The sequence below is a fragment of the Schistocerca gregaria genome, chromosome 4 (assembly GCF_023897955.1).
Source record: "Schistocerca gregaria isolate iqSchGreg1 chromosome 4, iqSchGreg1.2, whole genome shotgun sequence".
In the NCBI taxonomy this organism is placed as follows: Eukaryota; Metazoa; Arthropoda; class Insecta; order Orthoptera; family Acrididae; genus Schistocerca; species Schistocerca gregaria.
Window position 1 is genome coordinate 605,888,216 of NC_064923.1, and position 25,156 is coordinate 605,913,371.

Sequence of the window (25,156 nt, forward strand, 5' to 3'; positions counted from 1 at the left end):
TTCCCTCCTTAATACGAGGCCGCTGAAGACTGGGAGGATTATGAGAAGCGTTTGTGGCAACACTTCTTGGCTTTCGGCGTTGTCAACGCTCCTATGTGTAAGTCATTATTTCTATCTTGGATTTCCCCTCGAGTCTATCAGCTGCTACCTCAGTTAGCCCCTCTGCGGGAACCTGCCTCCCTGTCCTTCCAAGAAATCTGTGACTTATTGTCTGACTATTATCAAAAAAACACCCACGTCGTTGCCGCCCGCGTGGCGTTCTACCGGTGTCGTAAACAGCCCCATCAATCTTACCGGGCTTGGGCGGCGGAACTACACAGTCTGAGTAGGAAATGTCAGTTTGTCACGGACACACATCACGAGTCTTATGCTGACTCAATGGTTAGGGATGCTATTCTACGGCTTGCTCCTGATAAAGAAGTTCGGCAACGTGCCCTCCAACTGCCAAACCCATAGTTGTCGGAAGTTCTAAGCATCGCTCAATCCTTTGAAGTGTCTCATGCTGCTGGCGCGCAAATCGACGCGTGGTGTGATGTAGGGGCTGTACAGTCAACTCTCGACACGGGCAATTTGCCTGTTTCACAGGAGTACGACGATGTGGCGGCGGTTCACTCACATCAACAACGTCACGTTGGGCCGCAACGCTCGCAGCGAAACCAGCAACCACAGAAGCCGGTTCGTTCCGCACTTCCTTCTTGCCCCCGTTGTTTCGTACAGCACGACAGGGCAGCGTGTCCAAAACGTTGGGCCACGTGTAATTCATGTAGGAAAAAAGGCCACATTGCTTCTGTGTGTCAGTCCCATAAAGTTCCTGTCTACGAGGCGTCGGACATGGATGTTAACTGTGTTGTTTGTTACTGTTCGTGTTCTGAATAAAGACATCCTCATGCAAGTGGACACTGGCTCTGCAGTAACTCTCATTAATTCTCGCATGTATTTGGCGTTGGGCTCCCCTCCTTTGTCTCCAGTTACGCGAAATCTGAGGACTTACAATAAACAGAAAATTCCTATCATGGGCCAGTTTGATGCTTCCACTGCCTACAAGTCTGTTGTTTGGCCCCTCATGTTTTATGTGGTGGATCATGCGGGCACTGAAAACCTGTTCGGTTATGATGCTTTCCAGTTGTTCGGGTTCTCCATTGATGATGATGTGCACCTCATATCTGAGGATATTCCGTATCAACAGCTGGATGGATTGTGTTCTGAATTTTTGTCCGTGCTCTCTGCTGGTCTGGGTTGTGCCAAGGATTTTGAAGCCCACATTACTCTTAAACCTACGGCTCGCCCTAAGTTTTTCCGGGCACACCCTATTCCGGTGGCGTTACGTACACCTGTCAAGGCTGAGCTAGACAGGTTAACAGCTTCAGGGATTCTCCTTCCGGTTACCTCCAGCGAATGGGCATCGCCGATCGTGGTGGTTTCTAAACCAAACGGGAGTCTGCGATTGTGTGGTGACTTTAAAGCCACCGTCAACGCTCAGAGCCTCATTGACACTTATCCTCTTCCCCGTCCTGAGGAATTGTTTACCAAGCTCGCTGGGGGCCAGTTCTTTTCCAAACTTGATTTATCGGAGGCGTACCATCAGTTGCAGTTGGACGCTACTTCCAAGGAATTTCTAGTTATCAACACTCCTTGTGGGTTGTATCAGTACCAGCGATTACCATTTGGTGTCACTAGCGCACCGGCCATTTTTCAGTGGTTTTTGGAACAGCTCACGGCTTCCGTTCCCAGCTGCATAAACTATCTGGATGACATAGTTGTCACGGGAGCCTCCACTGAGGAGCACCTACGTCATTTATGTTCACTGTTTCGGGTTTTGCATTCAGTTGGGTTGAGGTGCAATCTGGACAAGTCACAGTTCTTCTAACCCTCCATTGAGTATCTTGGTTTCCACTTGTCCCATGAGGGTATACGTCCTCTCAGTCAGCACGTTGCGGCCATTAACGCTCTACCCCGGCCGTCTACGGTCAAAGAACTTCAGGCGTTTCTAGGCAAGATTGCTTATTATCACAAATTCATTCCATCCGCAGCGGCGGTAGCTTATCCTCTGCATCAGCTGTTACGCAAAAACGTCCCCTTCTGTTGGTCCGACGGGTGTGAGCAGGCTTTTGTTCGCCTGAAGGCTCATTTGCAGTCGGCGCCTTGTCTTGCCACATTCCGTCCGGGTCAGCACTTGGTTCTGGCGACTGATGTTTCACAGTATGGCCTAGGGGCTGTTCTCACCCATCGGTATGAGGATGGGTCGGAACGACCCATCGCCTATGCTTCCAAGACCCTCAACGAGGCGCAACGGCGTTACTCTCAAATCGAAAAGGAGGCGCTCGCTATCATTTATGCTCTAAAAAAGTTCAGCGTTTTTTTGTATGGTTCTAAGTTTCACCTCATCACCGACCACAAACCGCTGGTCTCTCTGTTCAGCCCATTGGTGTCACTTCCGGATAAGGCAGCTCACCGCCTGCAACATTGGGCCATATACTTGTCTCGTTTTCATTATGAGATTCACTATCGCCCCACGGCCCAGCACGCCAACGCTGATGCATTGTCGCGATTGCCGATGGGCCCCGACCCTGTTTTCGATCGTGATGAACTCCTCTGTTTCTACATTGATGAGGAAGAACGTCGTGCGGTCGACGGCTTTCCACTTACAGGTTCGCAAGTCGCGTCGGCTACTGCTCGGGACCCGGTCCTGCGTCGGGTGATGGGTTTTGTTCAACGAGGTTGGCTGGACAGGACCAAGGGCCGGGCATCGTATCCCCTTCGCAACTACCATGCCTTGCGCCTTCGTCTTTCTGTTCATGATGGTGTTGTTCTTCTGACCATCTCCACGGGTCGTGGTGCAAGCCTCTCTTCGCAAAGATGTTCTCAAACTGTTGCACGAAGGCCATTGGGATATTTCTCGGACTAAATCTCTGGCCCGCAGGCACGTTTATTGGCCCGGTATTGATTCGGACATCGCCCATATGGTTGCTGCGTGTGGCCAGTGTGCTCAACAACTGGCGGCACCTCGTACAATGCCCTCTCCGTGGCCTGATCCAGCTCAGCCATGGGAACGGGTGCATGCTGACTTTGCTGGCCCCTTCCTCGGTACTTATTGGCTACTGTTGATTGACGCCTTCTCAAAGTTTCCGTTTGTTGTTAGATGTCCGTCACCCACCACTGCGGCAACGATGCTGGCTTTGTCCAAAATCTTTGCGCTAGAAGGTCTTCCATCCACGATCGTCACGGACAATGGCCCTCAGTTCTCTTCGCAGGCCTTCCATGATTTTTGTACTGGACAAGGGATTCATCATGTTACAGCACCTCCCTTCCATCCGCAATCGAATGGGGAGGTGGAGCGCCTTGTCCGCACTTTCAAATGCCAGATGAAAAAATTCCTTAGTGATTTTTCCACAGATGACGCCCTGCTGCAATTTCTGAGTTCTTATCGCTTCACGCCTCTGGGTGATCGCAGCCCTGCTGAACTCTTGCATGGCTGCCAACCGCGCACTCTACTGCACCTGCTTCACCCTGTCAGGCCTTGTACTGTGTCCCCTAGTGCGGGAAAATACTCGGTGGGCGCCGACGTGTGGGCACGAGGGTATGGATCTTGTCGTAAATGGATTCCAGGGGTGGTCAAGGCTCTTCGCGGCCGCCGGCTTTGTGAAATCCGTACGGGCGATGGCACGGTTGTTCGCCATTACCACCAGATGCGCCCACGAGTGGTGGCCATGCTGGTGCCACTGCCCCATCCTTCACCTCCACCAGCCCTAGATGCCAGTCCTGTCGCTGCTGTCTATCTACCGTCCGTGTTGATGCAGCCGACGTCGCTGCCGCTTCCGAGTATGCCGGAACCGGCCCCAGTCGCGTTGCCGCCTTCTCCGGGACCCATCTTGCTGGAGCACACTCCCAGGTCCATGACCCCTATGGATGCTGCTCCGGAGTTTTCACCCATCATCTCATCCAGGAGGCATGTTCCACGCACGAGCTTCCTTCCTGGACATTTTCGACCATACTCTCGTGTCTCTGCACGGGATCTCCTCGGGGCCTCACAAGAGGCCATGGATGTCTCCGCGCTGTCCATGTCTCCAAGGAAGTGTGTGTTTTTTTTCAAGGGGGGAAAAGTGTTGTGATAGTGCCACAACATTTAACAGTGCCGCCACGACAGTACGCACAAACGGCGATAGAGGCGCTCCGCAAATCGGCTGAGCGCGGGAGCGCCACCTAGCTACAAACGGCCCCGGCCGCATGTCACGGCACGGCAGTCGAATACGAGAGACTGAGTTGGAATCATGTGATCAGCTATTGTTTCTAAGAGAGAGTGTGAATATCCATGCAATTATTGTGATTAAAGGTTATAACAGTCATTCCAATCCCGGGAGCGGAAAGACTTACCTTAGGGGGAAAAAAAGGATAGGTATATAATCGAACACACACACACACACACACACACACACACGCATATCCATACATACATACACAGACACAAGCAGAAATATGTCTGCTTGTGTGTGTGTGTGTGTGTGTGTGTGTGTGTGTGTGTGTGTGTGTGTGTGTGCGCGCGCGCGCGAGTATATACCTAACCTTTTTTCCCCCTAAGGTAAGTCTTTCCGCTCCCGGGATTGGAATGACTCCTTACCCTCTCCCTTAAAACCCACATCCTTTCATCTTTCCTTTTCCTTCCCTCTTTCCTGACGAAGCAGCCGCCGGTTGCGAAAGCTCAAATTCTGTGTGTGTGTTTGTGTGTTTTATTCATTGTGCCTATCTACCGGCACTTTCCCGCTTGGTAAGTCTTGGAATCTTTGTTTTTAATATATTTGTACTTAGTTTGATGTATGTAATTGATTTTCTCATTTATTTTGGTTATGCCTAGTTAATACTTTTGTTATAGAGTGAAATTAGTAATTGTTTCATACCTTAAATTCTATTTTGGGTTACAAACAAATATAAATTCCGTACTGATTATAAACATTTGGAGGAACAACTAATTGTATTGTTAAAGGATCTATTTGGCTCTATTCAAAAACATGTTAGTAAAGCCAGCCCTTAATTAATTCCAAAGTAATTAACAGTTTTGTCAAAAGTATTGTTTGCATAATGATATTTGTTAATTTCATGATTTAAACAAATAATCTGGCCTAAGTCTTGTAGTAGGACAAACTGTTAAAAAGAACCAATTTTTTTATGTGCTCAGTTAATTTAATAAGTTGAGTTTTAATTGTAATTTCAGTTAACTTCAAACATTGTGTAGTTTCAGTACCTTTGATTGTGAGGATATATAAGGGCCTGATTTTTAGTCCTGAGACAGTCAGTCCACAGTCGAGTTTCTGGTGAAAAAACTGTTTTGGTTATAACAACAACAATCCATCAACTTAGCTGTGAAACAAGTTTAACACAATTAGTCCGTGTCTTAAAACAATAACAGTGTCTGTTCCATACATATCCAATTATTCCGAAAGAAGTGTGAATTATGTGCTTATGTTTTTTACTGTTCACAGATATACAACAGTAAACTATTGTATCAGTATGTGGATGTTTGCCTACAACCTATTAATGAGGCTTATCGAAAGTTAAATAGTGCACTGGCCATATAACTGTGTATTATTGGGGGGTTTTGAACTGCGAAAGTAAAGAACTGCGAAAGTAAAGAACTGCGAAAGTAAAGAACTGCGAAAGTAAAGAACTGCGAAAGTAAAGAACTGCGAAAGTAAAGAACTGCGAAAGTAAAGAACTGCGAAAGTAAAGAACTGCGAAAGTAAAGAACTGCGAAAGTAAAGAACTGCGAAAGTAAAGAACTGCGAAAGTAAAGAACTGCGAAAGTAAAGAACTGCGAAAGTAAAGAACTGCGAAAGTAAAGAACTGCGAAAGTAAAGAACTGCGAAAGTAAAGAACTGCGAAAGTAAAGAACTGCGAAAGTAAAGAACTGCGAAAGTAAAGAACTGCGAAAGTAAAGAACTGCGAAAGTAAAGAACTGCGAAAGTAAAGAACTGCGAAATGCAACTGTGCACTTGTCAGCTACATTATTTACAGTAGTGAGTGTCAAAATTACAAACCCCATTTATCAGTCAGTGTAGCATTGCAGTACGTTGACACCGAGGGCAATCAACGAAGAAATAAAGAAGGCAAATGTCACACTGTGTGGTAGGACACTGTCATCCATCAACAAAAGGTCAGGTCCTATTGTACATACAGATAGACAGATATGATCCAGAATAATTTCCCAGCCTTACCGCTATGCTGTAATGATATCTTGCTCAAAGATATGTGATAGTGTTTGCCCACTGTACATATTGCCTGCCCACATCATAACACCTAGACCATACCAACAATGTTCATGAACATTCTATGGTATGGTATGGTATGGTATGGTATGGTATGGTATGGAATGGAATGGAATGTCTCTCTACCCACAGTAACTGGTGACCAGAAACACTTGCAACAGCGAGGCGCGATTCATTGGAGAGCACAACTCTGTACCATTGTCGCTGACCCAAACCAACAAGCTCCCTACACTAACTAACTCTTTCTTGGTGATGGAGTGGTTGAAGTGGGATTCATTTAACAGGCTTCCAAGCAAACAACCAGCCTGATTTAAATGCTGCTAAAAGGTTGTGGCAAATAAGTGTGAACCAGTTGGGGTTGCAAGATCTGCAGCAATTTGCCTATGAGTGAGATGTCTGTTCCTTATTGTGACTAGAACTATGTAATCAATTCTCTTGGGATGTGATGGACAGTTTATAACCATATGCATGTATTTGCATAGCATAGCCATGCATATCCAACTTGAGCACCTTTTTCAATTTCAGGATGACACTTCTTGACACACCCACTACTGTGACCACAGTAGCAGCACTGACTAGCTTCGAGCTGCCCAGCTGCTTGGCCTCAATCATAAGCACTCAAATGATGCCTTGCAGTCGTTTTATCATACCACATGAAATGTTGCAATAATTGGATCCAGAACAAGCACTATCAAACACTATACTGCATGAACTGACTAGTGCATACACAATGTTCATGCACAGGCTTCAGGCATCACTGCAGGTAACACATCCCACTATCTGCATTTCCTTTTACTATCACTGGCCGGGTGGTCTGTAGCAATTATAGGTTGTTCCGTAGCAACTGAGAGTCATTCCTTAGTAACTGGCAAGCAGCATAATAATGTGTGACAAAAAGTCTGCTATATTAGTGCTACCAACTACTACCTTTCCTCTCACCAGACTATTAAGGAATCGCATATCCCAACCACCATTATGCAATCACATAGCATTCAGTATATAAATTTTATAAGGGCAGTAGAAACAAAAGTTTAATCTCTCTCTCTCTCTCTCTCTCTCTCTCTCACACACACACACACACACACACACACACACTCACTCACTCACTGCAATGATGTTTCTTCATTTCAGAAATGGATCACTAGCAGGAAGAAATGTTACACATTTTGAAAGCTATTTTGCAACAGGAAGTTACAAGAAAAATTCAATATGTATACCTTTGGAAGAGTCTCCTTAAAAAACAGTGTAACAAATAACACATCAAGCAGCGATAATCCAAAAGCAAACAGTGCTGGAGTGACAAACCAGTCACCAGACTGGCCTTGTGCCCACCTTGCAAACATGGCTCCAATCACAGGACCAACTATGAAGCCAACAGAAAACGCAATACCAACAAGGGCCTTGAACAGGAAAAATAAGAAAAAAAATCACATACAGATGTCATGAAACATTCTACAATTAAGACAAAGCAATAAAAATTCAATTACCATCCCGCGTCCTCTAGTAGCAGATGATGATATGTCAGTAATGATTGCCATAGACAGACTAACATTTCCCTTGCTTATTCCTCCGATAATTCTTGCAAAAACAAAAAGCAAAAATGAGCTGGATAAGGCCCACAGCACGTAAGAAAATGAAATTCCAATCTAAAACAAAAATTACAGAAGTTGAAAAAGAACACTTGCAGTACCTGAACATTAAGCATTTAAATTTGTTTCTACATCTAATTAAGCAGCATTAATTTCCTGCTCTTCATAATACTTACAATGTCTTGACCACTCTAAATAACTGTTTGTCCAGATGCAAATTACAAAATGTTTCCAGCAAATGTTATTTAGCCGTCAGGGGGACATCAATTGCCTTCATTGTAGCATTGTTTTTTTTACGAAGATATGAACAGCGGTATGACTTTTTTAAATGGCACCCTGTATTTTTTATTTGGTAATTCATTTCCTCTCCTAAAGAGCTATTCAAAAATGTATCACAGTGTACCATTTACTGAAACATCACATTATTAATTAAACAACACAACATTGACGTTCCCAGGGTTTAGTGCAGATACTCAGGGTAATGGAACACATCCACCTGCTGATGACAGAGGACAAATGTAAACATAAGTCGAATGCACACCCACCATTCCATCAATTGTTGTCAGTTCAAGAGTTGTGCGAGTAGAATGTACACCAATGAAGGGAAGACTCATCTACGGGGAATGTAAGTTAGCAGAACAGTAATTGCAATACTGTTTTCTTATGTACAGGTACATTTAGTTCAGTAGTTAGCCCTTTTAAATACTGTTGTGTAGAGTAGGCATACAGTAAAGGCTGTCATTCTTACAAACTGCATCAACATAACATTTCTTTTATTGTTGTTGTTGTTGAAGGCAGGCGAAATGCTACACAGGAAGTGGGACTGCACAGAGAGCGATATCCTGACAAGAACCCACCTCCCTGGTGGATGTTTTCTCTGCTTGTTGCAACGCTTCAGGAAATCTGAAGTTTCAATCCACAACAATGCAATCGTCGTAGCACTCGCACATACAAAGCTGCTGAAGTTACTGTTCTCGCTTCCATTGCTACGAATCCACATGTGAGCACACAGCAGCTTGAACACGAGATTGCCATTCCTAAAATCAGTGTACATCGTATTATTAGATGCCACCAGTTCCATCCTTGCCATGTACATCTACATCAAGAATTGCATGGGAATGGTTTCCAGAATCGTGTACAGTTCTGTCAGTGGGCACAGCAGAAAATACTTGCCAACCTCAGGTTCTTTTCCAATGTTTTATTTACTGATGAAGGTTCCTTCTCAAACAATGGACAGGTAAATACAAGGAACATGTATTAATGGTCCAGTGACAACCCACAATGGCTTAGACAGGTGGAACGTCAGCGCCAATGGAGAGTTAACGTCTGGTGTGGATTGCTTGGTTCTACAATTATTGGCCCTTATTTCATCAACCGTAGTCTAAACGGCACAGTGTATGCCAACTCCATCAGATGAATTCTTCTGCTTCTCGATGAAGTGCCGCTAAGAACCAGAATGCCTATGTGGTATCAACATGATGGATGTCCAGAACATAATGCCTCATGTGTATGTTGTGTTCTGAACCAATGGTATCGTGCCAGATGGATTGGTCTAGGAGGAACAGTTACTTGGCCTGCTAGGTCTCCTGATTTAAATCTTCTGGATTTTTTTTCTTTGGGGAGGCATTAAAGATGTTGTCTATTGCCACATTCCAACAACTCCAGAGGACATGCAGGAATTTATAGTGCCTGCTCGTAAATTTTCTTCAGTAGGCAACACTGGAAACAGTAAATAATTTTTTCAGTCAACAAGTGCACCAGGGTCACCACTCTGAAGGAGTGGTACAGGAGAGTCAAAATCAATTTTGTGTTATGTTTTGACTTGGTTTTCATTTGTTTTCTGACACCTTCAGCAAATGGACGTTTGTGATCCTGGGCTCAAAGTTAGTGCTGTGTTATGTAATTAATAATGTTGTATTTCAGTTAATGGTACCTGTGTTACATTTTTGAATAGGCCTTTAGGAGAGGAAATAAATTACCTAATAAAAATACAGGGTGCCATTTAAAAAAGACATACCGCTGTTCATATCTTTGTAAAACACAAAGCTACAATGAAGGCAATCCTACTGACTGACATCCCTGACGGCTAAAGAACATTTGCTTGAAAACTTCTGTAATTTGCATCTGGACAAACAGTTATTTAGGGTGGTCAACATAAATGGGACACCCTCTATAGCCAAGACGATGAGTTGCAGATAGGCACAACAAAAAGACTGTCACAAATTAGGTTTCAGCCAGTAAGGCCTTCACTAAAACACACACACACACACACACACACACACACACACACACACACACACACACACACACACACACACACACACACGACTGCTGTCTCTTGCAACTGCATCCACACTGTGACCAATAGCACAAGTGCATGATGAGAGAGGCAACTGGATTTTGGGGAGGAGGGGGGGGGGTTATTAGTAGGTGGCTGGGGCAGGGAGAGGGAGGAATGGTATGTTAAGGGTGGGGGACAGTGAAGTGCTGTTGGTGAGCAAGCAGGGACGAGGTGGAGAGAGGGTAGTACAGCTAACTGCAGTCAGGAGCTTAGTCGGAGGGCAGGGGAGAGGTGGGGGTGGGGGGTGATGGGTGAAAAAAGAAGAGAAAAGAAAAGGCTGGGTGCAATAGTGGAATGGGGCCGTGTAGTGCTGGAATGAGAAAAGGGCAGGGGCAGGATGGGTGATGACAATGACTAACAAAGGTTGAGGCCAGAAGGCTTACGGGAACATAGGATATATCGCAGGGAAAGCTCCCACATGTGCAATTCAGTTACCGTAACCCTCCTGGCCTCAATCTTCAGTAGTCATTGTCCTCTCTCATCCAGCCCCTGCCCTATTCTCATTCCAGCACTACACCACCCTCATTCCACTGTCACACTCAGTCTTTTTACTTCTCTCCTTTTCTGTTCCTTCTCCCCCACCTCTCCCCTGCCCCCGTCTAACCTCTCGACTGCACATAGTTGCCCTACCCTCTCTCCACCCCATACCTGGGCACTCCACAGCAGCACTTCACTGTCCCCCACCCCTAACCTACTATTCTCCCCCCTCCCTCCCCCAGCGTCCACCTTACCCCCACCCAGTCACCACTCCCATCACACAGTGGTGCTGCTGCTCGCAGTGTGGCTTCAATTGCCAGAGACTGCAGTTAGGTGTGTGTGTGTGTGTGTGTGTTTTTATGAAGGCCTTACTGGCAAAAGTTAATTTGTGACAGTCTTTGTTGTGCCTGTCTGCAACTCAGCATCTCCACTATATGGTGAGTGGCAACTTTCCTTTTCATAATATTGTTACATTTGATCCTGGAATTTCCATTGTTTGACCATAACACTTTCTACTGTTTAAGAAAACAAATGATGATTAATATGAGTATTTACAGTGATTATTATTAAAGAAATCTATTAACTTTAATGGTAAGAAATATATTTTAGTTTTTAAGCCTCTAAAATAATTTGTCATTTTCTGTTTCAAATGGTAGAAATTTTTTTCGGCAAATCTAATATGAAATATTTTTATTCTATTTTTCAAAATTGTATGTGCAGTCAGGAAATATACACAACTTCTGATGTGTTTTTATTTTGCATTTCCCAAAACTTTAGACAATGAAGGGTGTGGATTACACTCTCCTGTTGCAGAAACTTTGGTCATTTGGTTGGGACCTTCATCACAGCAACTAGCTGTGTTTTTAATCTGTGAGTTAGTGTTTTGAGTCATGAGTTCTGTTTGTGCCCGATTCAGGATTCAGTGTCATTTTTCTTGTCACTTTTAGAGATTATGATGGTGTCTTTATTTATTTTACCATTTGTTTATTACCATTGTGCATCTAATATGGAAGATTAAGGTACAAATGGAGGCATGGAGACTGCAACTGCTATAAAATTTTTTAACAAATCAGGACAGGAATGGAGAGCATTTTAAACCAAATTCCTTAGGGATGGTGACTCCAAGGCTTACAGAAGTGTGATACAATTCATATCATATGTCAATAAGACAATATCTACACTAGAATGTATCTGTCACATTCAATAAAGAATGAGAACCTGTCTAAGGAAACTGAAGCAGAGCTCAAAGGATAAAATTTTGTCAGCTAGTAAAAACATCAGAGGTCACTTGTTAGACTAAACTGTAAGTGAAAATCCAGCAGTACTACAGTATGGCAATAACAGAGTAAATAATCACAGGAAATAAGGAATGCCCTATGGGTAACATATTACATTAATCATTTACTGACAATAACTCTTCATTTTACTTGTCAGTCCTTGGTCATTGCACACATACAGAACAACTCAAGTTACTGGAGTTTCTTATCACAAAAAATCCACCCCAGTGGCTGTTATGGAAGCAATTAACCAATTATACAGGGACTTCGGGCATCGTGACTTTCACAGAAAATATCTTCATGGTTGTAAATACCACAAGTCTTGGATCGCCCATATTTGTTTATTCAGTTACCTGTTTCAGTCATTCTGATCATCTTCAAACGAACAACTTGGTGGTAGTAACTTGTTTGCAGTGAGCGAAGGTTGGCTATCAAACTGGAAAAAACAAAATGGTATTCGGCAGCTGACAGTCACCGGGAAAAGTCCCTCAGCTAATAAGGATCCTGATGAGTTTGTAAGCAAGATATGGAAGATAACAGAAGAAGAAGATTTAACTGCTGATGTCTTGTATAATGCTGATGAAACAGGACTCTTTTACAAGATGCTTCCTTCAAAAACATTAGCTGCCAAGAACAAGAAGGAAGCTTGTGGTTACGGACAATAGAAACATTGTGTAACATTAATGGCATGTTGTAATGCAAATGGGAGTCATAAACTACCACTTATGGTGATTGGAAAATCCCAACATCCACATTGTTTTCAACACACTGACATAAATACTGTATCAGTGCAGTATTGCACGCAGAAGAAAGTGTGGATGGACAGACAAATATTCTCGTGGTGATTCCATGAAATGTTTGTACCAGCAGTGAAGAAAGAGCTATAGAAGAAAAAGCTTCAACTGAAAGCTATCCTTATAACTGACAATGCTCCCAGTCATCCTCCAGTTGTTTCTCTAAAGTCAGATGATATACATGGACCAGGGAAGTTTGGAATCAATCAACTGTCATTATCGACAGTCACTTCTCATCTCCTTGCTGAATGAAAGTGAAAATGACAATTGAGACTATGCTGAAGGCGTGGAAAACAATTAACATACATGATGTTATTTTCCAAGCAACCGAAGCGTGGGATGAAGTGGAGAGTGCTAACATAATGAAGAGCTGGAGACAATTGTGGCCATCCATTGATGTCGAGTTGGATCCAATAGTGAGTGACAGTGATGAGCCAGTCAATTCGGAATTATCAATTACTTTCTACACTGCCATGTCCCACAACCTTCCGGGAGGAGAAGAAATTGCTGATGAAGATGTTACTGAGTGGCTGAATGAGGGAAAACTGTGATATGGACCAAGCTTTAACAGATGAAGAAATAATCAAAAGTGTACAAAAAGTAGTGATGAAGAAGAGGATACAGGAGGAGAGAGCATGAAGATTTCTCACACTGCTGGTGCTGAAGTGGGCGAGGTCTTCCTGGAGTACATTATGGAACAACTAGATACATGCGGTACCGATGTAATACTTGCAAAGCGGTTGTGTGATAAAGCAGGCCACCATCGCGTATCATCACTGTGACAGTTAAAAATTAGGGACATGTTTCACAGTGAGCCATACAACTGTTTAATTGTGTACAGTATACACTCAGGACTAGTTTTCTTTGAAAATTAATGTATTTTTGGATAATAAAGTATATCCCCTATGTTTTAAAATTGATCCCTTCAGTCTAAAAAACTCCAGTACACTATATCCACTATGTTTTCAAAATAAATTAATAAAATAAATTTCAGGCACTCAATAATCTGGCACCCATATGTGCCAGGAATGGCCAGATTAGTGAGAGTCTCTCTCACCAATCACTACACATGACATTCAAATTTTCAGAAATGCTAAAAAAACAGGTAGAGGACACCACTGAACTACAGTAATGGCAAAAACCGGGGAGATTTATATGAAATTTTATCCTAGTAAAAATGGCTTAGTGGTAAAAAAAATTCCTAGATATTATACTGAGAAGAAAGAAACATTGATACTACTTTATAAAGCTAACAATACATTCTGAAAGCAGCTACCAAAATTTCAAAGTTCAGTTCCCGAGAAGACGATACACAAAGTTTGCAAATTTAACACTGGCAAGATGGGCAATCTCACGCCCCTTAATAGCCTAAATAGTGGTGTCAACATTGACCCCAAACACTAATTTGATGTTTATTCCTAGCTTCCCCCCCCCCCCCCCCCCCCCCCCCCTGTGTGGCCTGCAGTCAAAATTAATACTGACATCAAAGTGTATATTGCACAGTGAAATGTAGTTGGTATTAACTTCTTCACCAACTGAAAATTAAACGACTATACGTCAGTCCCAATTGACAAAGAGAAGATAGCTAAAAACAGGCACGTGGAAAAAGGGCTAAAAAAGACACAATACAGAAACGGATGTGCAAAACTAAAAATTAAATGGCCTTCACCATATTGCTTTGGCAGATAAGAAGTAAAATGCGATTGACAGCCCGTGCATCATTCGCTAAAACAGCTGATAAATCAAACGGCAAACCCAAGCTGGAATGCAAATGGCTAAAACAAAAAAAAAGGGAGGGGGGGCAGTCCATCAGGAAGTGGCGGACAGTCAAAATTTGGGTTCAATATGTACAAAGTGGTGGGGTAGTGCCACTTAGCCAACGACAATGGCTAAAAAGGCAGTGCCCAATACGCAGCAGAGTTAAAACAATCTCCTCCCAGCAGAAGGGCCGACAGGAGGTCATCCAAGGTGCTGGAAAGGCTTAATAAGCCGAAGCTTATTCCCGTGAAGGGAGGACCATTGGCATTGCCAAAAGGACACCAGCTCCAGACAGACAGCAACGCAGAGATCATTGGAGGGAATATAGGTACTCGCGGGCTGAAGTACGAGGACTGCAAACTTGGCAGCAGAATCAGTAGCCTCGTTTTCTGGCAGCCCGACATGACCAGGAACCCACAGAAACACATCACTGGCTCTACCAAGAGTGAACAAGTGATACTTTTCCTGGACCCGCTGTATTAAGGAACTGGCAGTGTATAGCACACAGTCTTTGAAGGGCACTGAGCAAGTCTGAGCAGAGGACACAATTGAAAAGCCTCTGTCTCTGGATGTACTCCGTGGCCTGATACACAGCGAAGAGCTCAGTTGTAAATACTGAGGAATGTGCTGGAAGCCAGTATCGAAAGACATGGGTTCCAATGAGGAATGCACACCCGACCCCACAGTCAGTCCGAAAGCTATCAGTGTATACACAGGTAGTATTGTGAAGTTCCATGTGAAGGTCGTGAAACAAAAGGGAATAGACTGAGGCTGGAAGCGAATGAAGGCCTAGGTTAACATGGCCCGCTTCACGAAGATAAGGTGGTGACGGGGTTCACACCCACCAGGGAGGTCACAGGTAGTGTGAAGTTAAGCTGCCGTAAGAAGTGCTGAAAGCAGACTCCAGAGGTAATAGTGAAGAGGGACGAGCCCCATACTCACGATCAAAGGAGGAGGCATAGGATGGGTGGCCAAGTATGGCAGACAAATGGCATGCATAGCTTCTGAAGAGAAAGTCACGGAGGTAGGGCAGTTGTAGTTCAGCAGCTTCAGCATACAGACTCAACCAGGCTAGAGTAAAAGGCACCCATGGCCAAATATACACCATGATGGTGGATAGTGTTGAGACGGCATAAGAGGGATGGGCGTGCAGATGCATAAACAAAGCAACCATGATCAAGTTTCGAATGGTCAAGGGACCAGTGCAAACTGAGGAAGGTGGTTCGATCGGCACCCCAGGGAGTACCATTGAGGACACGTAGGATGTTGAGGGACCGCATATAGCAGACTGCCGGGTAAGATACATGGGAGGACCAAGAGAACTTCCTCTCATGAATTTTATAGTTTCAACGAATGGAAGGGGAACAAGCCTAAGATGGAGAGATGGTGGGAGAAACCATCTGCATCACCAGGAATTCATACACATGGTTTTGTCAGTGAAAAAGCAAAAGCCATTGTCGATGCTCTAGGAGTAAAGACAATCAAGACAGCACCGAAGACATTACTTAGTGAGACATGTCTGTGGAGAACTGCAACAGATGGGAAAATCATCAACAGAAAGGGAGCCGGAGATACCTGGTGCGAGACAGGCCATTATAGGGTTAATGGCGATAGCAAAGAGGATGACAATCAGGATGGAACCCTGAGGCACACCATTTTCCTTGATGAAGATGTCCGACAAGGCAGAACCCACACACACCTTGAAAACTCGAACTTGTAAAAATGCCCAAACAAAACAGGGCAGGCGCCCACGGAAGCCCCACGTATAAAGAGTATGAGGATACCAGTTGTCCAGCAGGTGTCGTAGGCCTTCTCCAAATCAAAAAACATTGCCACAGTCTGGGATTTCCACAGAAAACCATTCATGACATAGGTGGACAAAGTAACGAGATGGTCAACTGCAGAACGCCACGCTCGAAATCCACATAGTGCATTCACACCAGCTGGGCATGAATCATACATTCCATCACCTTGCAGATGCAGCTGGTAAGAGAGATGGGGCAGTAGCTAGAAAAAAGGTTATCGTCTTTAACGGATTAGGTATGGTTATGATGGTGGATCCATGTCAGCGTCCAGGAAATGTGCCCTCTGCCCAGATGTGGTTGTACCTGTTAAGCAGAAAGTGTGCTTGCCCACAAGAGAAAGATGCTGCAGCACCTGAATGTTGATGGCATCTGGGCCTGGGGCAGAGGATTGGGATGAACTGAGAGCACTCACAATTTGGAGAAGAGAAGGGGATTGTCTGAGCCGCCTCCGCTTGTTTCCGATGGAGGAAGGCAGGGTGAGAGTGGGAAGAGCTCGAAACTTCCACAAAATGGCAGCCCAATGTGTTGGAGATTGGAATACGGTCCACGATGGTATCGTCAGGTACTGTCAGGCCAGAAATTTGGGCATGCATCTTTGTTCCAGAGAGGCATTGGAAGTTGGTCAACATGACTGAGGAAGTTGCGGAACTGTTAAAAGAACTAGCGAATGAAATCTGTCTAGCTCTTTTGCTATCCTGAAGAGTGCAACAACACTTTGCAAGCATCTGTTTATAATGAATGCAGTTTGCCTGCGTAGGGTGGCAGTTAAAAACACGGAGAGCAAGTATCTGTGCGCAAACTGCGCCGTGGCATGCCTCGGTCCAACAATGAACTGGGACACAACATGCTGAAGAGGAAGTGCGGGGATGGAACATTCTTCAGCAGTAAGGATAATGTTTTTGAGATATTCTACTTGGTCATCGCAACTGGGGAAATCTCGTTCTTCGAAGGTCACCAGGGAGAAGCGAAGCTGCCAGTCAGCCTTCAGAAGCTGCCACTTAGGTGTTCACGAGGATGCGGTAGGAGTCAGCAAACTGATAGCACATGGGAAATGGTCACTGGAGTAGGTGTCAGGAAGAATGGACCACTCAAGATGAGGGGCAAGCTGGCCAGTGCACAAGGAGAGGTCCAAATGGGAATAGGTGTGCGAGGAGTTGGAAAGGAAAGTGGGTGCTCCAGTGTTAAGGCAGAAGAGGGTAAGTTGGTTAAGGTCAGCCAAGAGGGCACCTCTCTGGCAGGTCCTGGGAGATTTCCAAAGGGGATGATGTGCATTAAAGTCACCGAGTAGCAAAAAGGGTGGAGGTAACTGCCCAATAAATTGAAGGAATCTACCCTGGTGACAGCAAATGATGGAGGGACATATACGGTAGAGAGGGAAAAAGTCAGGTGGGGAAGCAAAAGGCGAACTACAACAGCCTGAAGATTGGTAGTCATCCCGTACGAGCACCATGACACTCCCATGAGATGCAATCCCAACCTCAGGAAGAAGATCAAAACGGATCAGTAAGAAATGTGAAATCTCTAAGCAGTCGTAAGGGCGCTATTTCATTTCCTGAAGGCAGAGTACAAAGAGACACTACGACACTAAAAGCAACAGTAAATCCTCTTTATGAGACCGAAGGTCGCGAATGTTCCACTGAAATGATGATGAAGAGATGTAGGGGTGTCACCTCGGATGCTGCCAAGTGACAGCTGGGGAAGAGGCACTGCTACAGGACACGGGAGCATGAGGTTCCTGCTCCATGGGGTCCATAGAAGCATCAGCTTGCTTGTGCAGTCGGTCTGTGGAGTCCAACACTGAAAAATAGTTGCTGGTGCGCTCCAGTCACATGGAGGCTGGTCAGGCTAAGGTACCACATAGCGACACCATCGAAGAGGATCTTTGAGGTGGCAAAGGAGAAAGCCTTTGGTGGACTTCTTCGAGCCTTTCCGGTTAGATGGAGACTGGGGTGTTATTTGCCTGGAGGGACAGAGGAAATCTTCACAGAAATACTCTTTTTGTTCTTTCCGGCCTACAGGTTGTGCAGCTGGTGGCTTCGTCCCTCGAGGCGAGTGTTTGATGGCTTCTTGCACAGCTGGATGGGGGGATGGCGACACTACCTCGACACTAGGCGATTTCACAACCTCAAAGCTGAATTTGAGGTCACATGTCTGCGTGGCCATGTCCTTCATGGAGCGAGGGGTAACAAGAACTGAACTATAGGTACCAGACGGGAGAACCCGGGGTTTGCAACCAGCCAGTAACTTTTGAGCAACTGGAAAAGGCACCTTTTCCTTTATCCTGACCTCTTTAACAGCTCACTGATCAAGATACACTGGACAAATCCAAGAGGCGGCGGCACGGCCGCTATTGCAACTGATACAGTGGGGAAAAGGAGGTGGACAATCACCCTCATGCACATCCCTACCACAGGAAGACATGTAGCTGGGCGTTGACAAAACATTCTAGTGTGATTGAAATGATGACACTGGTGGCATCGTATCGGGTTCGGAATGTACGGCTGTACAGTGTTAATTTTATAGCCTAATCTGAGCTTAGACGGTAGCACCACTCTATCAAAAGTGAGAAAGAACGAATGGGTGGACACTAAGGAGGAATCTACCTTTTTCATTACACGATGGACGGCAATGACACACTGATCAGAGAGGTAAGATTGTATTTCTGTCTCAGATTGTTGAGAAGCCTGGTGTAAATTACACCACAGGAAGAAGGTTCTATGGGCCTCAACATGAACAGAGTAACTGCGGAGAAGTGAGGCAGCAAGCAGTAGTTGTGCTTGAGAATCGGAAGTGGTCTCCAACAGGAAAGTGCCAATCCTCAAACGAGAGCTGGATTTCACAGGGCCACCAATTGCATCTACACCTTTGTGAATAATAAATGGATTTACCATGGCGAAGGACTGACCATCTGCAGTACACGAGACCATGAGGAACTGTGGTGCAGCAGGAAGGGTCTCTGAATCATTAGCCTCATTATGTTTGCATTTTGTAGATGCTGAGTGGGAGGAAATCCCCATACGATTGCCAGCTTCTCCGATGGCACGCTCCTTCCAACGGGGGGGTTCCCTTCACAAGGGACGCACCCGCCTTAAGTGATTGTTAACACCTCCCAAACACCTGACAGAGGGACCAATTGGCAGTTTGGGAAGGTTACAGCTCAGGCAATCACCTTTCCCTGGGCCTGGCCTGTATCAGGGGGCATGTCCGAACCCTATCTCTCGACTGGGGCTGGGAATTACGCGTTACCCTGTCACGCATCATACATGTGGGCCGGCCTTCAGGAGTGCACAGGGAGGAAGAAGAAAGAAAAAGAGGATCCTCAAATGCCGAAATGGAGGGAGAGGAGAAGGGAAAAAAGAAAGGAAATGGGAGTGAAAAACAAAGGTGTGACTGCTCGTCAGCGACAGAATGCAGAACATTCCCCAAGCGAGGGTAAAAAGAATAACAAGAGTATAGACATGCAGCACAGAAAGGAAAAAATGCTGCAAAGTCTGGGTCGCCATGGTAGCCACCAAAGAGTGGTGAGCTCCCAGGGGGGATGTGTATCTTTGTTAAATGTTTTTGTATAGCCATTTTAGGATGAAGACAAGATTTATGCCTCAAAACAATGTTGCTTCAGTCAATATACATGCCATTTGCATATTTTTTGAAACAAGCATGGTCAATAAACAGCCAATGTTGCTTTAAATTGAGTATGAAGCAATTCCAAAGAATCTGTGTGTGATTATACAACTAACTTAGGATGTTCAACATACCATTACAATTAAGTGAAAAGTAGTTATGAGTGCTTTATAATACAAACATTTCATATTTGATAGCAAGCCCAAAAATAATAAAAGGGAACAAAACAGTTACGTTGACTAATAGTGTAATTTTTTCGTTTCTTAAAAAATTGAAGTTTTAATGAAATTGTGATTACTTACAAGGCAGACAAGCATTACTGGCTTACGGCCATAAACATCAGATACTCCACCAACAAGTGGAGATGCTAGGAACTGGAGGAATGAATACATTGAACCTAAAAATCCTGGAACACATATAAAATAAAATATTGTAGATAATATTTGTTTGCAGCATTAACATATTTACAACACTCAATAACTCTTTTCTTTTTAAGTTTTCAGCTAACTCTGCTGGAGAAATTATTTTCTGTGGGCTAATTTGAATGTGAAAGCAAAGTAAAGCTAAGGGGCTATCACAACAATATGTTAGCGCAATCAATCGCTGTGTTTTGCTGACGGAGAAGAGGTAGCCTACCTGAATGAGTCTCAGGCCAGCCAAATGTGCAATTACTTCATGGTGGTGTGGTGTGTCTGTCATGTCATGTTTGCAGACAATGTGACTCATTACTTTGTGACATTCTTATGTTGGATATTTATCTTTCAACACTATTTTTTGCTCTGTTAGTGAGTCATCTGATGTTGTTTCGGAGTTTTTCTTGTTAGTGTTTGGTAACTGTGTTTAACTGTGGCTGGCAAGAATTGGTGATATTGGTTTTCTTTTGCTGGTTAGGTTACACTTTTGACAGTAGTTATGTGACTAAATTTTGGTTTGTTGTACTGTGGACTTTGTTTAAACTGATACAGTAAGTAAAGGTTTGGATAATAAAAAGCAAAGTTGCTACTTGTCATATAGCAGAGATGCTGAGTCGCAGATAGGCACAAGAAAAAGACTGTCACAAATAAAGCTTTTGGCCAAAAAGACCATCAAAAATAAACACACACACACACACACACACACACACACACACACACACACACACACACACACACACAGACACAGAGAGAGAGAGAGAGAGAGAGAGAGAGAGAGAGAGAGAGAGATAAACACTGTAAGAAAACAACCAAGTAACTGTAGCAATCCACAGCTATCTACCTGGGTAATACACATTCACATGCTAATCATATCATCTAATGGTGGATGGAAGATGGTAGACTAGCAAGAAGAACCATTCAGTACTGACAGTTACTAGTGATCACTAGTGATCAGTAAATGATTCTTGTTAACAAAGCTAGATCAGAGGTATTCTTTATAACAGTTGCCTCCCTATGTTATTCTCTTCTTCATTTTGCCCACAACCCTCAAAGAGTTTCCTTTAGTGCGAGAACTACAGAACTGAATACCAGCTAGAGTTACTCACAGTTCTACGAATTACGTAATCTGAGTCGGATAGGGAGAGAAAAATGCTTCTTCTTCTATTAAATAACTTTGTGACTGCTATTTGAATGAGTCAAGTGGCAGTTGTCACCCCATATGTTGCTTTTTTGTAAGCTACTGTACATGCAAAACTTTAAGGGTGACCAGCTGCATGCTGGCAACAATGCTCCCATCTACTGCAGCTCGTTAGTCACAGTATTCTTTTATTTGAGTTATAATACATAAAATAATTTCACATCATGAGATCCAATGTGTATATATAACTTCTGTTAGTGGTACAAATGACATAAAATATGTGGGGTATAATGTGCTGCCATTAGTACGCATATTTGATTTGCACTCACTGTCTTGTAACATTCGAGTTGAATATTCAATTCTATAGATGCACTAATGACTCTGTTCTGTCCATGGTATCCACAGCTCAAAATTCCTTAAACATAGCGAGTGCTTTCCTCATACCATTGCTGACATAGCATTTCGTAGGCCAGTATTTTTTAATCCATTTTCAATCAATGAAATAGGGTAATACTTTAAATAAAATCTAAAAACTGCATATCTTTACTTTCCTCTAACAAAACTTACAGTACAGATATTCTATTCTGGGTGAAATAATCCAAGTTAACTGCAACAGTGTTTGTGTACATGCAAAATTATTGACTTTCTTGGAGGCTGTGTGCTTCAAAACATTCAAATATATTAGACTGATGATTCTAATATCTGCCGTGTATGGTCGTAAGTACATTGAGCTTAATTCAAAGAACAGAGTTGACACAAGAACATATAGTTGACACAAGGCTTTTAGTGCAACACAGTGAGCATATTTTAATGACCAAAACATATCCATACATATTAGAATCATATGGTATGTTACAGGTACTATTATTGTAAAACAAGAAAGGGTAGAGTACTTACCACCAAATAAGACAGAGTTAAATCTGTCTGGAGCACCCACAATCTGTTGAAAATAACGTATTTTGCTGAGTAGCCAAGGATACAACCCATCAGGCTTGTCATTTTGTCGATAATGATCAAGTAGTGATGGTAACAGTGGGAGTATCATTGTAAAAGCTAATAAATCAAGAAGCAGAGACACAAAAATAATGTAAACGGATGGGTGGGATTTTAAACTGGTGGCAGCCAATGAAGTACTTTTAACTTCTTCAGAGTTTACAGATTTTTCATGTTTTGTCCTTTCCCTTGTCTCCATCGTGAGGCAGGTGAGAAAGCAGTTTTCTGCGCCTCTTTAACGAAACCTGGAACAATTTCAATGTTGATTAGCCCTGTTTTGTGATTAACTATGCTGAACTTCAGTTAGTTATGCCTCTCTCCTTGTAACGTGCACCATATTTGTGTGAGTAGGCTATACATTTGCAGTAATTTATAACTGAGTAATGAAATTAAACTATACTAAGACATGGCTGTACTAACAGTAGACCTGCACTCTAATAACAAAAGTGTATCTAATAGCATACCAATACAACTCGTACAGAGTCTGAACATGAACAGATACGTGAAAATATTCACAATATACTGAAACATTTGAAGGTCCACTGAAACACACTTGCTTTCTGGGGTCGTTAAGTAATTTTTCCGAGGAGTGTAAGACGCAAGCAAAAAATGTATAAATTTATATATTCGATCAGTCACCACCGTCTTTTCATGAATAAAAGAAGAACTGTAATATAGCTGGATCTGTCTGAATGTTCAAGTCAGGTGGAATACGAAACTTAACACGTCTATGTGTGCGGATCGCTGCAAGAGGAATAAATCACTTCAGTGCTATACTTACAAACGTGAATGTTTAAGAGGAAGCGCCGTGGGTTCCACAAAACTACTGCCGAAAATTAAAACCGGTTTCTGCACCTATGGCTCACTGAAACATTTCTCCGGATTCACTACTTGTTGAAAAAGATATCTATAACGCCGATGGTGCAAGAATACAATTCAGGCACTTCGCTCACTGTCACGTTAAAACATTTTTTGAACTACCACACAAACCATCACCATACTGTCTTGACACGATGAGACACGCACTGAACATGAATATAGGACACCCCCACTCTCCATCTGACAATCATTTTCTCCGCTATCACTTGCATTCACTTTTCCACTTTCTACACCACGCCCACCACCTACCTTTCCCCTGCGCTTTCTTAAAATGCCGCTAACCATAGATATACATACTCTATACCCGTATCAACAAATCATATTAATTCCAAAGATGTACCAAATCCAGAAAACAAATTATGCTCCGCAGACTATACTCGGCACCAATGATCTCAATTCTTGGTACTGAGCTGCATATCCGTAAAGGGAAAGGCGGGAAGCGTATACAACTTACACCCGCGGCTTTAGGAAAAACTGTTTTTGAAGCAAAACCAGGTTACCGAAGGAACATAACAAACGTCAGTTCTCTAGAGAGAAACATAATTAAAATAGACCTATATTCCTCACAAGTTGCAAACATTTTAATAGAATCGTCGCTGCTTCGTAGTAAACAGTTACTAGTGTACATTACAGATCACCGGTTAAACCGGCGCGGTGTAATCCTTAATGTCGATCTAAATATTACGGACGAAGAACTATTTCAAACCATAGAATCACCAACAAAAGTTCTCAGCATCAGAAGGATGACTAACTGTGTTTTAAACGGGAATTATTTGTCATCTTTCTCGTACAAAACGTGTTTTGAGTGTTTGGTATCCAACTCAGTGCACGGCTTCTATCTCACGCATCCGGATAAATGTTCAATAAGAGTCGTAATCTATGAACTTGTTTCATCATCTACTTTAATGCATCTGTCACTGAGTGTGCATCTACACATATGAATGCCTATTTACAGCATTCCTATTAGTGTCAGTTACAAACAGAGTGGTGGCTAATAGTCATTATTTTTCCGCTAGTGTTACGTTTACCACCTTCACTTTTTTGTGACAATAGGTATTAGTGACAGTGACTAGTGTGCTCCACCTTCGTTGTCCTGATAACATAGTTTTCTTCTAGTGCACATAAACTTATGCAACCAAAGATATGTTCAGATATAGTAAGTTTGAAGGGAGTTTTGAAAAATATACAGCAAGTTAAAACCAATATAAAAACTGATGACATCAGAATTGATCAGTTGAAATAATTTTGTTATGTCAGAAGTATAATCACAGCTGATACTAAATGCTTAGTGGTAGTGAAGAGAAGCACTGCTTGGCAAGTACACTGTTCTATCAAAGTGGAAGATAGACTCAGGGTAAACTGAAAAGGAATCGACTTGAAGTTGCTGAAATGTGGATATGACACAAAATGAGAAGAACAAGCTGGAAAGACAGAAAAAACAAACTTGGAAGACAGTGAAGAGAGAACATTAATAAAAGGACTTGAAATGAAAAAAAAAAAAATAGCGCTTGTACTTTCATCATTAAAATTCAAGGAGGAAAGTGCTGAGAAAGGAAGGTACAGGACAGCCTAGGAGGCAGTAACTGGAAAACCCATTGTGAAGATCATAGGCTGAGACAGTTACTTGACTCTTGAGATAAACAGTCAATGGCAGAAGAGAGTGCTTGCATCAGCAAAGAAACCGGTAAAGTCATGCGTATTCAAATACAGAGAGATGTAAACAGGCAGAATATGGCGTTGCATTTGGCAACACTTATATAAGATAAGTATCTGGCACAGTTGTCAGATCGGTTACTGCTGCTAAAATGACAGGT

The 25,156-nt window shown here is 43.3% G+C and overlaps 1 protein-coding gene across 5 annotated transcripts in view; it reads right to left on the bottom strand.

Annotated features, from left to right (window-relative positions):
• The window catches only part of LOC126266877 (major facilitator superfamily domain-containing protein 10), a 136,898-nt gene that overhangs the window by 71,569 nt on the left and 40,173 nt on the right, over positions 1 to 25,156 (bottom strand). For 4 of the 5 annotated variants that reach the window (XM_049971532.1, XM_049971531.1, XM_049971533.1 and 1 more), the window contains 4 exons: positions 22,368 to 22,708; positions 20,222 to 20,325; positions 7,745 to 7,903; positions 7,475 to 7,657 (listed from right to left, as the gene is read on the bottom strand). In XM_049971532.1, coding sequence (XP_049827489.1) covers positions 7,475 to 7,657; positions 7,745 to 7,903; positions 20,222 to 20,325; positions 22,368 to 22,662 — 741 coding nt within the window. In that variant the 5' untranslated portion in view covers positions 22,663 to 22,708. Of the gene's footprint in view, positions 1 to 7,474; positions 7,658 to 7,744; positions 7,904 to 20,221; positions 20,326 to 22,367; positions 22,709 to 23,244; positions 23,660 to 25,156 lie in introns of those variants that run through there. The other variant, XM_049971529.1, reaches the window with a different exon arrangement.